This window comes from Cinclus cinclus, chromosome 31 (genome assembly GCF_963662255.1).
Source record: "Cinclus cinclus chromosome 31, bCinCin1.1, whole genome shotgun sequence".
Classification (NCBI taxonomy): Eukaryota; Metazoa; Chordata; class Aves; order Passeriformes; family Cinclidae; genus Cinclus; species Cinclus cinclus.
In genome coordinates, this window is record NC_085076.1 from 596,808 (window position 1) to 611,641 (window position 14,834).

At 60.9% G+C, this 14,834-nt stretch overlaps 2 protein-coding genes across 2 annotated transcripts; one reads left to right on the forward strand and one right to left on the reverse strand.

Moving 5' to 3' along the window:
- Positions 1 to 634: 634 nt before the first annotated feature.
- HAPLN2 (hyaluronan and proteoglycan link protein 2) lies at positions 635 to 2,767 on the forward strand. The gene is made up of 6 exons (XM_062511555.1): positions 635 to 772; positions 962 to 1,075; positions 1,395 to 1,745; positions 1,956 to 2,072; positions 2,172 to 2,357; positions 2,484 to 2,767. The coding sequence occupies exons 2-6, from the start codon at positions 988 to 990 to the stop codon at positions 2,765 to 2,767; spliced, it is 1,026 nt and encodes a 341-aa protein (XP_062367539.1). The 5' UTR covers positions 635 to 772; positions 962 to 987.
- A 1,504-nt stretch (positions 2,768 to 4,271) lies between these two features.
- BCAN (brevican) lies at positions 4,272 to 14,586 on the reverse strand. The gene is made up of 14 exons (XM_062511533.1): positions 14,499 to 14,586; positions 13,986 to 14,378; positions 13,670 to 13,844; positions 13,448 to 13,575; positions 12,104 to 12,397; positions 10,644 to 10,907; positions 9,797 to 9,916; positions 9,188 to 9,625; positions 6,997 to 7,104; positions 6,654 to 6,812; positions 5,250 to 5,332; positions 4,763 to 4,907; positions 4,379 to 4,561; positions 4,272 to 4,297 (listed from the first exon to the last, which is right to left on the reverse strand). Exons 1-14 carry the CDS (start codon positions 14,584 to 14,586, stop codon positions 4,272 to 4,274), a joined length of 2,604 nt encoding a protein of 867 aa, XP_062367517.1.
- Positions 14,587 to 14,834: the final 248 nt, after the last annotated feature.

The following is a 14,834-nucleotide window of genomic DNA, read 5'->3' on the forward strand; positions in this document are numbered from 1 at the left end:
TGATGATGGGGAAGCTTCTCTGCTGCCTTTCCAGAGGGCAGAGTAAGTCCAGTGGGACTCAAATGGTAGGGCATCCCCCTTGCAAAACCCTCCAGAGCCTCAAGGGATGGGATCATCATCCCTTCATCAGAGACAGGAGAGGGGAATAAGATGAACCATTGCCCCGCTGTCTGTGGGATCATAGAGCACTGTCCCAGCACCGGGGGCCGATGCTGAGGGGGGGCTTTGCCAGCCCAAGAGGCTGCTGGAGCCTGATGCAGAACTGTCGTTTTCCCTGAATTCCCAAAGCTGTGGCCTGTAGATAAAGGGATGTTTGTTAGCTGGGCACACTGTGTTTTGCTGAGCAGAACAATAAAGAGAAAGACACTCACAATGGGAAATTGTGCTTCCTCCTCCCTGCGCTCTCCTCGGGGAGGTGTTGGAAGGGAAAAAAAAAAGAGAGAAGAAAGCGGGAAGAGACGGTGACAGGGCAGGGAGTGAGGGCACGGCCGGCACCATGGGAGCGGGCATCAAGGGCCCGCGGGGCCACGGGGCTGCTGGGCCACTGCCTGCCCCAGGACGGTGACAGGGAAGGGGCTTGCTGGGAGCACCTGCTTGCACCTCCCGTGTCCCCGTATTACCTCTTCCCAGGAGCCTCGTGGCCTTCCCAGAACCCTTGGCCCCACCATGGGGTGTTTATGACAGAGCCGGGAAGCAGCAGGAGCTGGGGCAGCTCGTGGGCTGGGGGCGTTGGATGGGAAGAGCAGCTCCCCGAAGGACGTGTCTGGGCATGGTAAGAGACCGTAAGAGGGGTGCCAGGAAGGAGGGTTGGCACAGTCTGTGGGGTCGGTGTCCTGCAAGCGATGTCCCCTCTGCACAGTAAATGTCAGAGAGCCCCTGAAGAGCAGGGTCGCATCCTCCAGGACCCACCAAAGCTGGGGTGTGTCCCACTGTATGTCCCTGACCCCTGCACTCTCCCCAGGTACCGTCCTGCCCCCAGCTCTAAGGATGCACAGGCTGCTCCTGCTCAGCTGCCTCTGGCTCCTGGCAGCTCCCCCAATGTCCAGCATCTTCCAGCGGCCAACAGGGACCCCTGGTAGGGAACAGGGCCTGGTGGGAGGACAGAGAGCCTGGGTAAGGACCAGGGCCTGGGGGGAAGGATGTGGAGCCGTGTAGGGAGCAGGGCCCGCAGAGAGGACTGGGCACTGCTGCTCGGTGTTGGAGATGGGAGGTGATGCTGGCAAGGTCCAGCCAGGGCAGGGGCTGAGATGTGCCTCCTGAAGGCACGGGAGAGACCAAGAGAAGCCAGGATGGATGATAGAAGCCATCAGAAGCTGGTGAGGGTTGAGGGCTGCTCGGGGAAGTGTCAGAGGAATGGTGGCCAGTCGGTGCTGAGCCTGCTTGGGGGGCTGCAGTTCCCCTGCGCCTGCAGTACCTGCTGGAGCCCCTCCACCCCACGGTGCACACGCAGCGTGGTGCCACGGCCACCCTGCCCTGCGTCCTGCGTGCCCTGCCCCACAACTATCGCGTGAAGTGGAGCAAGGTGGAGCCGGCCAACTACCGGGAGAACATCATCATCATCACCAACGGGCTGTACCACAAGAACTACGGGCCGCTGAGCCCGCGGGTGCGCCTGCGGCACAGCCACCGCTATGATGCCTCGCTCACCATCACCGATGTGGCACTGGAGGACGAGGGCCGGTACCGCTGCCAGCTCGTCAACGGGCTGGAGGATGAGAGCATCTCACTCACGCTGCACCTTGAAGGTGAGGTGGGGCTACATCCCTGGGGGATGTGGCAGGAGGGGGACCCTCGGCTGGAATGGAGTTGTCTGGCTCTTTGCCTTCACCCATGTCCCCCATTGCATCGCCCTGTTCCCCAGCCTTAAATTCAGCACTAAATCCCCAGGGATGTTAACTCAAAGCCTCCTTGGGGAGAGCATTGCCCTCACCCTGTCCCTGTCCCTGTCCCTCCAGGGGTCGTCTTCCCTTACCAGCCCAGCAATGGGCGCTACAAATTCAACTACCACGAAGCCAAGCAAGCCTGCGAGCAGCAGGACTCCCGCCTCGCCACATACCAGCAGCTGTACAAAGGTGAAACATTAAAAAAAATAACGCCTCAGCCGAAAACCATGCCTGTCTGGGTATGGGGAGGAGGGAAGTGCCAGTGCTGAGCCACTTCTCGCCCCACAGCCTGGACAGAGGGTCTGGACTGGTGCAACGCCGGCTGGATCCTTGACGGGACTGTCCACTACCCCATCATCAACTCGCGGGAGCCATGCGGTGGTCGCCTCCTCCTGCCCGGTGTCCGGACCTACGGTGCCAGGGACAAGCAGAAGGACAGATTTGATGCTTTCTGCTTTACCTCTGCTCTCCAAGGTAGCGCTGCAGTCCCCTGTCCTTGTCACAGTGTCACCAAGTCCTGCTGCCCACCCGGATTTGCAACAGGGTTGGGGTCATTTGCGGGAAGGGTGCTCACCTGTGGTGTTCCCTCTCCATCCCCAGGCCGGGTCTACTTCATCCGTGGCCACCTGAACTTCAAGGAGGCTGGGCAGGCATGTCGCAACCACGGGGCTGCCATTGCCAAAGTGGGACAGCTCTACTCTGCCTGGAAGTTTTCTCAGCTGGATCGCTGTGACGGGGGGTGGCTGGCAGATGGCAGTGTCCGCTACCCCATCACCACCCCCCGCGAGCGCTGTGGGGGGCTGCCCGACCCTGGTGTCCGCAGCTTTGGCTTCCCCAGCAAGGAGATGAGGACCTATGGCACCTACTGCTTCGTGGAGAAGTAAGGACAATGGGAGGAGAGGTGGGCTGAGCAGAGGGGACAGTGGTGGGACAACAGTCCTCATCACCTGGGCAGAGAACTTAAGGCAGGGTAGGAGGGGTGGTCTCCCAGTGATTTTGTGTGGTTCGGGCATCCTCTGGTAAAGTGATAAAGCTGGATGTGGGTTCTTGGTGTATCCCCTGATGGAGTGGGTGCCCATGTCCCAGCCTGCTGTGAGGCTTGTGGGGTGTTTGGGATGTACTGGAGAAGCCAGACCAATTGCTGGACCAGGAAGGGGGGTCTAATCCAGTCCCCAGCAGACAGCACAGGCTGCCCTTTCCCCAACCCTGGTGAATCCCTCTCCCTATCCTCACTCCCCACAGCCATGAGGACTCTGGCTGGTGACTCTGACTGGTGCAAGTGCAGATGACTGGAGCTGGGCATTAACGAGTGTGACTAATGGCGTGTTGCCTTCTCAATTAATAAAACAACAGCAAAACTGTACGGCAAAGACGCACACTTGCCTGGCTTGTTTCCCTGGGATCATCTGGCCTGTCCATGAGGGGAATTAGACAGGGACTTTCCATCCCTAGCGCCGTGTCTGGGGTTATCTGTGTTTCAGCCACTTCACTTCAGGGTTTTACAGGTGTTGCTGTTCTAAACAGCCCAGGAGAACTATAAAAAGCTGTGGATCTGGCACAGTTCAGGGGGAATAACAGCATGGGGAGATGCCCTGGCACTGGTGATGTGCTCTCCCAGTCCCACATATTTGCTGGGAACAGTGTCCCACCCCGAGCCCCGACCAGCACCCAGCACTGCTGGGATCTGAGAAGGGGGGAGGGGGGTGGGGGGGCACTTTGGATTGTGTCTCCGTTTCTGTGGCTCCTGGGGACGTCTCTGTGTCCAGGTTCTCCACGGCTGCCATGCTCCACACTTTGGGGCTGTGCAGCCCTGCCAGTCCCACCCCCGTGCCAGGCTCCCCCGAATAACCAGGTCACCACTCTGTGACATCTGTTTACTGGTTTTAATACCCACAGAAGCACAGAGAGGGGGACTGGGCAACACACACCCACTCCAAACCTGTGGCAGCAGTTTCTGCCTTTCAAGGAAGTGCAGAAGCACCCACACACTGCAGGATGGGTGCTGAGCTGCAGCAGAGCTTGCATGTCCCCATGCCAACTCGCACCAGGGTGTCACAGGATCAGGGCCTTTGGGGTAGAGGTGTCTGGAGGTGATGCTAGTGCGTCACTACCATCTCTTGCCCATGGTGTCCCCCTTGATTTCAACTCTGTTGTGACGCTGGGAACAAAACTCCTGTTGTGCTGCATTTTGGGTCCCTGTCGGTTCCTTTCGAGAGGGGTCTTTAATTATTAGGATTTCTTTGTACAGATATAAAACAAACAAGGGGACAGACACCCAACAGTGAGGTTTCACACCACGTCGGGGTCCACGCCGGGGTCCCGGTGCCGTCCCCATCCACACCAGCTCCAGGGCTTTGGGAGGTGGTGGCTGCTATTCCAAGGACTCACTCAGTGACTGGGGGACTGAGCCAGGCCTGGGGGGACACAAGAAGTCACAGATGAAGGGAAAGAGCCGTGAGCGCGTTCTGGGGGGTCGGGGGGAGCCCGCCACTCACCAGGGCGACAGGCCAGCTGGGGCAGCTCCCACGTGCCATCCTCCCGGCAGCGGACGATGGGCGAGCGGCGCGGGGCGAAGCCGTGCCGGCACTGGTACCGCGCGATGGAGCCGATCTCGTAGCGCTGCTTTGCCTTGCCAAAGGCGCGGGCGTTGCTGAGAGCGGGGGGGGGCCCGCACTGCACTGCAAGGGGGAGCGGGCTCATTGCGCTCAGCCCTGGAGGGTCCCCCCCAGCCCGGAGCAAACCCTGTAAACCTCAAACAGGCTGAGGGTGCCACGCACAGGACTTGTTCCCCTGCTGGGGGGGGGATGGCTTGGGGAAGCCTCTCTTCGGGGTGGGGGACCTCAGCCCCAGCCTAGGAAGAAGGGGGGGGCACAGCTTACCCAGCCCCATTTTGCAGGTGTAGGAGAGGTGGTAGTTGCAGGGCACGTCGCTCCACTGGCCCCCATCGTGCCACACGATGACCACGCAGTTCTCCCCGGAGAGGAAGTAGCTGTCGGGCTGTCCGGGGTGCCAGTTCTCGTAGAGCTGGGGGAACAGGCGGGACGGGGTGCACGGGGCGACCCAGCACACCCCTTAGGTGTGGGGGTGCCCCTGCACCAGAACGCACCCATCTGCAGCCTCCTGGCTGTGACATCCCCGTCAGCAATGAGGTCCCACTTCCATGCCCCTTGGCATGGCCTCGGGACCCCAGATCCCAGGGTTTGGCTCCCCTGAGGATGCTCAGCCCAGGTGAGGCAAGTGGCTCTTGTTTGGGAACTTCAAAGCCCGGCCCCGGGGCTGGACCCGGGAGCTGGAGACGGATGAAAGGGTGCCAGGTGGGGTGGTCTTCCCCTGCGAGGGCACACAAGGGTTGGCAGCCCCACTTACCAAGGGGCTCCCGTCAGACCACTGGAAATCCCCCTCGATGGTCCGGTCGTTCAAGCCAATCCACTGGTATTCCCTGTACTGGTCTGGAGAACACGGGGTGTGTTGGAAACAGGGACACATCCAGGTGCCTCCTGTCAGGAGGGGGCTGAAAGGGTGCTGGAGACTGAGTTCAGGGAGATTTGGAACCTGGGGGTGAGTGGGAGGTGGGGATGTTCCTCGCCCTGCAGCGAGAAGGTGCTGGGAGGTTTGGGGACAAGGGGACTCCCGAAAGGGACGTCAGGGAACCCCTTTATCCCTCACCCCCGGAGAGGGGGGGGGACAGGGCCGGCCGGGAGAGGGCGGCAGAGCCCCGGGACCCGCCTGGTCCGGCCTGTCCCTACCTGTCTGTGTCAGCCTCCAACTGGAACTGCAGGTCCCAAGCTGTCCCTGCAGGTCCCCGCCTGTCTGCATCAGTCCCTACCTGGCTCTACCAGTCCCTTTTCTGGTCCAGCCAGTCCCTGTCAGGTCCTGTAGCTCCCTGCCTGTTCCTTCGTGCCTCTGCAGTTTCATGTGAGGTCTCTCCCTGCCCCTTCCTCCTTCACCCTCATGTCCCTTCAGGCCTCTTTGCTTTCTGTCCCATTCCCACAGCATTTGTCCCCTGCTCTGCCTCCCTCTGCCTTCCCCCCATCCCTCCAAGGCTGATTTCAGGCAAGTTATGGCTTTGTCTTCAAATTTACTTCCACACATCCAACCCTCTGTTGATCTGTTCACCCAGCACTGGATCAGGGATTTTGTTGGCCAAGGCCTGCAAGATCATCAAGTCCAACCATTCTTCCACAGCCAAAGGCATCACTGTCCCCAGGTGCCACATCCACAAGTCTCTTACATCCCTTCAGCAGTGGGCAGCCTGTGCCAGTGCCTGGCCACTGTCTCTGTGAAGGAATTTTCTCAATATCCAACCTAAGCCTCTCCTAGTGCAATTTGAGGCCCCTTCTTCTGGTCCTGACCCCCTTTCCTTGGGAACAGACCCCGACCCCCAAGTGACTTCATCCTCCTCTTAGGGAATTGTAGAGAGTGAGAAGGTCCTCCCTGAGCCTCCTTTTCTTCAGGCTGAGCCCCCTCCCCAGCTCTCTCAAGGGTTCCTGGTGCTCCAGCCCCTTTCTCCAGCTCCGTTCCCTACTCTGGTCACATTCCAGCCCCTCAATGTCTTTCTTGTTGTGAGCAGCCTAGGGCTGAACTTGTCTGCTCCTATGTCTCTGCACGTCCCCATCCATCTTCTCACATGTCTGTCCATGTGTCCATTCACCCACCCACTGGCCCTGCAGGGCTGGGCTCTACCCTGGCTCTATGCTACTTGTTTAAAACTTGCAGCCCAGCACTGAGGGTCCCTGGGCACAGGTGGAGGGATGCAACATTGTCACATACCATTGATGAAGTCCTGCTCTTCGGGGGTCAGGATGGTGGCCAGGTGCCCCCCATAGTGTCTGCACTGAGTCTCTGCATCCTCCCAACTCCTCCGAGTGGAGAAGTGCTTGTAGCAGGCTCCCTGGAAGCTGTCCCAGCCAGGGCTGCACCTCCGCAGTGCTGAGCCATGGCAGGGAGCAAGGCGGGAGAGAGGAGAGGGTCAGGGTGATGGAGCCCAACTCACCCCAAACTCCTGATTTCCCCTCATTTCTGTCTCCTGGGCTGCTGGTTCAGCAGCCGAGACAGCAGCAGGAGCTGGGTAGGGATGACCCAGTGTGGCCATGGTGGGACCCAGGGGACTCACGTCTTTCACAGCTGCTGCCTCCGTAGCCAGGCAGACACAAGCAGGTGAGGTGGGCGCCATCCTCCACGCAGGTCCCTCCGTTCAAGCAGGGGTTGGGGACGCAGCCACCTGCAAGGCACACGCAGCCGTCCTCACCGCAGAGCTTGGGGACGTCCTCAGTGCCCAGCAGTGCCAGAGCCTCATTCCTGCAGTGTCCCATAGCAGCCAGGTCTCTGAGCTGGCTCTTGAGCCCACCAGCTCTGGGGCAGGTGAAGGTCTGGGGTGCACCATGATGTGCCCAGAGCCATCCCACACTGCCCTTCCATCATTGAATGTGAACAGCTCAGCCACCCTGGCCCAGAGCTGGCCAGACCTGGGGTTTTGGCCTCCCCATAGAGCACAGAGATGAGAGCTGGATGCTCTCCCCATCACTGGGCTCATTGCAACGCCAGCCCCTGGCCCACTCCCACTCCCTAGGGCCAGCTACTTTTCCCTGGAGTGATGCCACAATTCTGTTTCAGGAGAGGAGCATGCAGCCGATATAAAGATAAACCTTTTGGCACATCATGGCCACAGCCAGTGTCCTCTGCCTGGCAGCAAGGTGACTGCATGCCTGCCCCTCTGGTGTCACTTCAAGCCTGTCCAGGGCTGATAACTCAGCCGGCACCTTCCCCACGAACCCGTTACGGTCATTAATGCACCCAGAGCACATCGTGTGCTCCCAGCCCAGCTCAAGAGCGTGATGGAGGGCTGCTGCCAGTGCCAGCCGAGTGGAGACTCAGAGTCCTTGACCCACTCCAGCCTAATTATGCCCCATCTTATGGTCCTTGGCTCAGTGGAGACATGACAAGGGTGATGCTGCCACCCTCACCCATCCCCAGGCTGCGTCACCTCCCCACGAGGTGCCAGCAGCTCACTCGGGATGTACAGCTCATCCCCAGCAGACCGAGGCATGGAGCAGGACGAGCAATTGAGGGCCCTAATGTCAACATACTCTTTCTGAGTATCTCTCTGTGCCAAGGCAAAGGCAGCCACCCCGTGGGGTCTGGTCACCCTCTACAGAGCCTCATCTGTGCCACGGGACTGGGCAGGACACTGCCAGACCAGGGGGGCAGGGACCCTGCATGGTCCCCTCTGCTGCAGATTCCCTTGCAGGGAGCGGGATGGGGCAGAGGTAGCAGGGGATTGGCCTCAGGAATGGGCATCAAAGCTGGGATCATCCCTAGGAGGCGGCCACAGTGAGGCTGGTGGGTGACACCCTCCCCCAGCAGGTCGTGTTCCCTCTGCTCACCCATCTCAGCCCCCATGTGGGGAGACTGGGGCTCAGGAGACTGGGGGATGTGGTCCACAGGGGACTATGGTGATTTCAGGGTGCTTGGCCACTGGGAGCTGCACAAGGCTGGGTGGTCTTGGTGGGCTTCTGCACCTCATGATCTATCAGTGTCCCTCATGTCTCCCCCTGCTCATGCCATGCAGTGTCCAGCCCTCATCCCTCCTCCTGGGGCAGTGCAGGGTCAGTTCCAGGGGGGCCATATGGAGGGTGCAAAGCAGCCATACCCCTCCCAGACCTCACAGGTGTCCCATCCACCCCACTCCCGGGAACTCGCAGGGCCGGGATTGGGGGATTAGTTCGTCAGTGGGAGAGGCGCAAGGGCAGCAGGCGCAAGGATGAAGGGAAGAGCTCGCCGAGATGCTTGTTCTACAAAGCTTTTAATTCCCTTTATTAGTACCACGGTTAGTCAGAGCAGGGACTGGGGCTGTCTTTTGCTTATTGGGCTTTTTCATGGAAACAGTCATTAAAACACTTCACAGAAGTAGAAGAGATTTAAGTGCATGCAGAGATCAGACCAATTTGTTTGACAAATATGTGTTTCACCAGACCTGTAACCTTCCCTTACCCAGCTGAGGAGGAGAGAGAGAGAGAGAGAGGAGACATGGACAGACAGACAGACAGAGGGAAGCACAGCGTGAAGGAAAGGTGTTGGCTATCTCTAGTGCCAGAGAGCAGCCAGGAGGGCTGCCCCGAGGGCAAGGGTGGCACGGCAGGGACCCCGGGCCGAGCAGGCGCCCGCGCCGACGCTGGCTCGCTCGGTGGGCAGAGCGGGCAGGGGCACAGCCGAGCTGGGGGCTGGGTCCCCCAATGGAGTCCCTGCCAGGACCACCCCAGAGGTGTCAGTACGGGGAGAGGTGAGGCCATCCCTGCGGGTCCCACCTGCTTCTCCAGGAACGGCTGCAAGGAAACCCTCCACGGTTGTAATGGAGGGAGCAGGTTGCTCTTCCTCCTCCTCCTCCTCCTCTTCTTCCTCGGACGCTGCAGCAGGCATCCCGCGGTCAGCGCCCGGCGGTCGCGGTGCAGCCTCCTCTCCTCCCAGGGCCGGTGCGCTGCTGCTGCCGGGCAGCTCTGCGTGCCACGGTGTCACTGCGGGGACAGTGCTCCCGTCCCCCGGGACCACAGGCGAGGGGAGCCACACGGCTCCCGACTGCTCCTCTCCCTCCTCCTGCGTCTGCGAGGGCGACGGAGGCAGCGGGGACGCCCCAGGGCTTTCGACCACATCTCCGGAGAGCTCCGCGTCTTCAGCGGCAGAAAGGGGGGTGCTGGCCCCGCCGGATTTGTGCCCGCGGCGGGGCGTCCCGCCAGGTTCTCGGCTCTCTGTCGAGGTGGCAGAAGCGGTACCAGTTGGCGATGTCATACGGTGCCCAGGTGCCCCAGGGCTGGCAGGGTGGGCCGGCCACCCCAAAGAGTCCCGCGGACGGTCGGGGTTCTGTGTGGGGGCGACGGGGCTGGGCGGCCGAGGAAAGCCCTCAGGAGGCTCCGTGTCACCTGCTGGGGCACCGGTGGGTCCCTCTGGCTCCAGGGGCTGGCTGGGGTCTCGCCCTCCGCCCGGGCTCTCCGCCGATGTGCTGCCAGAGCCCCTGCCCGGCGCTGCTCCCTGTTCCTCCTCTGCAAAGGGCAAGGCAGAAAGGCAGTGAGAGGTCGGTGCCGGGAGCCAGCCAGACCACGGGGCTGCGGGCACCGGCATCGCCTGCCAGCGCTGCCAATCTTGCTCACACAAAGGTGTGCGGGGAGATGGAAGTGGCCCCGATCCCGTGTGACACTGTCCCCTCTGAACCAGCACGGCTGACTGAGCTCCGGCCCGACCACTGCCAAGCCCAGCCCCGGCTTTCCTGTGGTGGGGGCCATGCTCAGCCCCTCTCAGCTGCACCTTGCCTGTTTTCCCTCCAGCTGCCAGCTCCCTTCTCCTGTTCCTTGTGCTGCTAAACCCTGGTCCAGCACAAACCCTGCATGCTGGACTCCAGCTGAGGGACATGTGGATGTCCCCATGCCACTGCACAGCCCTACACCAAGACACCGGTGCCCTGGTCATGGGTGCTGCCTCCACAGGAAGGACGGGGACAGCTGGGGTGACCCAGGCACCCTCAGGTGCCTCTGACCTCTCCTTGTGACCCTGGCACCTCCGTTCTGTGGCTGCTCTCTGTTGTCCCAGCCCTGGCACCACCACAGCAGCTGCTTGACTAACCAGCGTGGGACAGTCCTCACCCCACTGTCCCTGTCCCCCCACTCTCCTCTGCAGGGGATGGGCTCCCCAGCTTAGCACCACAGCTAAGTGGGACACCTGCCTCGGGGATGGCCAAGGCTGTGGGGAAAGGGGATGCAGAGGTGGGGTGACCTGAGGACACAGAGGTAGCTAGTGGGGGGTGCCGGGCCCCTGGCCCCAGTGCATCTTCAGGGGACTGGCTTGGCTTTCCCAGATCAGTGTCCTCAAAGAAAGGGACGGCGTAAATAGCCCCTCGCGACTCAATCTCCACTTGCGCTCTGGGCAGCTGCAGCTCCTCCAGCTTTTCTGCCACTGTGACAATCTCCTGGAGGAGATTCTCCTCAGGCTCTTGGGCTTGGTATTTTCCTGCAGCCTCAGGGAAAGAGTTTGTCCCTTCTGTGGGCAGAAAGAAAGTGGGATATTACTGCCCTGTCCTGGCTCCGCAGCAGTCAGAGATGACCTCACCCCTTAGCAGGCCTGGAGCCTTGGCACCCCAGTAGGGACCCAGCTCTCCTCAGCTTCCCCTTCCCCTTCTATACAGGGTCAGCATGGGGGAGGATCAGGCCCTCCCGGGTGCTGGCAGAGCTGGCAGAGCCAACAGCCCCAGTAGGAGTTATGAGGTTTGCCAGCACATGGTGGGGCCAGATCCTAAACCCTGCATTCCCTTCCCTGAGGGGTTCCTTCTCTACACCCCCATCCCCACCCTGGGAAGGGCAGACATGCATGGGGAGTTAGTGGGTTACAGGGGTTGTGGAATCATGGGACGGGTCCATCCTGCCTAACCCATGGCTTTCCCTGCTGAGAGATGGCAAAACTGAGGCACAGAGATGCACAGCATCCCTATACTGTGAGTTCCCATGACCCTGAGCAGATACACGGAGATGGGGGATCAGGCAGGAGTGGAGGGACAGCTCTTCTTCCTTCTGTGCCCGTTATCCCTGCCAGCCTCTCTCCTGCCTCATCGCTTGCAAGCAGTGCCTTGATGCTGCCCACAGGTCTCCTTCCTGCCCACCGTAGGAGCTATCACCCCAAACCAGCCTGGCAGGCTGTGTCCCACAGCCCCAGGGACACAGGAGTGCTCCCCAGGCCAGCAGCCCTGGGGGATGAACCCTCCTGGAGTCTTGCCCACAGAGCTCACACAGACCAACGGTGCCATGCAGGACATCCCTGTTCTATCACAGTAAAGTGGCACGAAGTACTGAGGACATGCAGGGCGTCCCTACTCTGCCACAGTGTGTCAGCATGCACTGTTGTGACCATGCAGAGCATCCCTGCTCTATCAGAGGTGTCAGCATGCAGTGTCAGGACCATGCAGGTTATGCCTCTGCTATCACAGTCTATCAGCATGCAAGGCATCCCTATCTAGCACAGCAGGCTCCGACGGTACCAAACCCCCCTGCTCTGCCCCGACAGCGCAGCACCGGGACAGAGAACACTCAGGGATCTCAACACAAACCCGGCCCTGCAGGACGCCCCGGCTCTGCTGCACCCAGCGCACCCGCCAGGGACACGCACCCCTCCCGGAGGCTTCCCGAGGCCTCCCACTGCTCCCTGCTTGGGAGCATCTGCGGGCCAGGGGTGCCCCTCTTTACCTCGGAAGCAGTACGCATCGTATCTACTCTGGGCATCGGGGAATCCCGTCTGGTTGCGGAAGAGGAAGATGGTTTTGACACCCGGCAGAGCCCCACCGCAGCGCTCCCGGGGGGTGACGATGGGGTAGCGGACGCTGCCGTCGTCCAGCCAGCCGGGGCTGCAGGCATCCAGCCCTGCGTTCCAGGCTGCGTAGAGCTGCCCCGGGCTCGCCAGCTCCGCGCCCAGCGCCCGGCAGCGCTGCGCCGCCTCCTCCAGAGTGAACCTGTCTGGAGCCGTCTCCAAAAAGATCTCCCCTGAGAAGAGAGGAAGGAGACATCAGAGCTGGGGAGTGGGGCATGGGCTGAGGGAGCCCCCTCACCTCCTCCTCTCCCTGCATGAGCTCAGGAGCTGGTGTGGAGATGGAGACTCCAGGGTGTGGAGGCACACGAAGGGTTGGAGGAGGCCTGCCTTCCTGAGTGCTTCCCTGCCTGCTTCCCTGCATCCCTGTATCCCTGACTGAATCCCTGCCTGCTTCCCTGCCTGTATCCCTGCCTGCGTAACTGCCTGCATCCCTGTATCCCTGCCTGCTTCCCTTCCTGCTTCCCTGTCTCCCTGCACATGCACACAAAATCACAGTGCAGGCACAGCAGGAGCTGTCATGCCACTCTGGATTGAGTCCTGCCCTTGCAAACAGCCCTGAAGCACCCATGAAAGGAACTGCAGAGGAGCAGATCCACACCCTGCACTGAGCAATCCATGTGTGGGACATTTCTAAGGAGACCTGCAAGCCCTCACCCCGAACACTGCGGTGAGGCTTCACGCTGAGGAGGGCTGGGGACCACTGCCCCAAGGTACAGCACGTAACAACCCCCATGACTGCACCTGTCTCTCTGTCCCAGCACATCATCCCCTGCACGCAAGGAACATGTCCCTCATCCCTGCCACCTGCCTGGCACCACCCAGCTGACCCCACAGCAGCCGCCACCAGCAGTGGGGAGCCTCATCAGGACCCAAAGGAGGGACCAGCCACCCCCATGCACACATGGCCGAGCAGGATCTGCAGTCCTGCATGTCATTCACAACCAAACCCCAAACCACCTAACACAGCATACTGCTGGTCTGGGGCAGATCATTGTGGGCACACCCCAGACTGAGCACTGCCTGCGCAAGGGAGAGAGCCCCACACCCCACCAAACTGAACCAGGAATGCTTTAGGAAGTAGCACAGCAAATCCCCACAACTGAGACACAGCACCTGCAGCTTAGGGCAGCTTTTTCACTTGGATTTACAATGGGTTATGGGAGCAAGTTAGAGTGGGAGCAAAAGCAGAGGAGGGCAAAGGTGTCTGGTGGCACCACGGGCACCTGGGAGGTCCTCAGTGTAGCAGTACACATCGTACATGTCCTCCGGGTCCACCACTCCATAGTTCCTCACCCCAGGGAAGCCATTCATGTCTCCGTAACAGGCCTCGCGGGGTGTCTGGATGGGGTACCTGAGGCAGGAAAGAACAAGGGAGGGCCGGTGACTCGCGGGGGAATGACTGCGTGGGGTCATGGGCACAATGCCTGGGCAGCTGTGGTGCCCACCTGACGGTCTGGTCGGCGATCCAGCCGGCGTCACACTGCTCATAGCCCCCCAGGTAGGCAGCGTAGAGCTGCTCGGGGGTGGCGATGCTGGCGCCGATCCGGGCACAAGCTTTCTGCGCCTCGGCAAAGGTGTAGGCGTAGCGCATGGAGCCCTCCCGGTAGTGAAACACCACCCCTGGGGGCAGACACGGGCATGGGCAAGAGGCTTCACAGCAGCCCCCACCCATGTAGGTGCAGATGCACCCGGGGGGCATTTGCTGACCCAGGAGATGGTCCCAAGTTGCCCCAAATCCCAGCACTCCACACCTTGAAGTACCTTTGACTTTGACATGGAGGATATCATGGCCGTCCTCGATGCCGTGCTGCACGTCACAGCGGTAGATCCCCGAGTCGTTGGGGCGCAGCTCGGTGAGCAGGAGGGAGGCGTTGGTGTAGCGCTGGTGAAAGATGGGCAGGGAGGCACGCAGCCGATAGTCCTCGCTCACCTTCACCCTGTCCCCCCGAGCTACCAAGATCTCCACCTCCCTGCCCTCAGAGATGAAGGTCCACTTGACCCGGGGGGTTCCCAGGACGGCCCGGCGCCCACCCGTGCCAGCGGTGGGCTTGGGGCCAAGGTAGGTGATGAGGCAGGGAATGGTGATGTCGCCTGCCAGCACAGCGTCGAGGGCTGGGTGGCGTGGGATGGAGACCTGCAGAGCCTTGAGGTCATCTGGGTGGGAAAAGAGAGGAGCCATGAGCAGGACTGGTGTGAAGGCCTCCCCGAGACCTCCACTGCAGGGCACCAACGGGGCAGGGAGTTACACAAATGTGGCTGATGATGCCAAGTTACCTGTGCCATCTCCAGGGCCAAATACCTCTGGGACCACAGTGGGGACAAACAGCCAGAGCAGTAGCAGCACTGGGAGGGCTGGGGCCATGCTCTGCCCTGCAATAGAGGAGCAAAATATACCAGATGTGCTTAGAATCCATAAAAGCACCAAAAATCTCCCATTCCTGCATGAGGGAGATCCCCCAGCCCATGTGTGTGTGGGATGGGATGATGCTTGCAGCACTGGGGCACAGAGAGAGAGAGACCAGCTCTGGCCTCTGGGTAACCTGGATCCTTGAATGGTGGAGAGGGAAGGGAAGGGAAGGGAAGGGAAGGGAAGGGAAGGGAAGGGAAGGG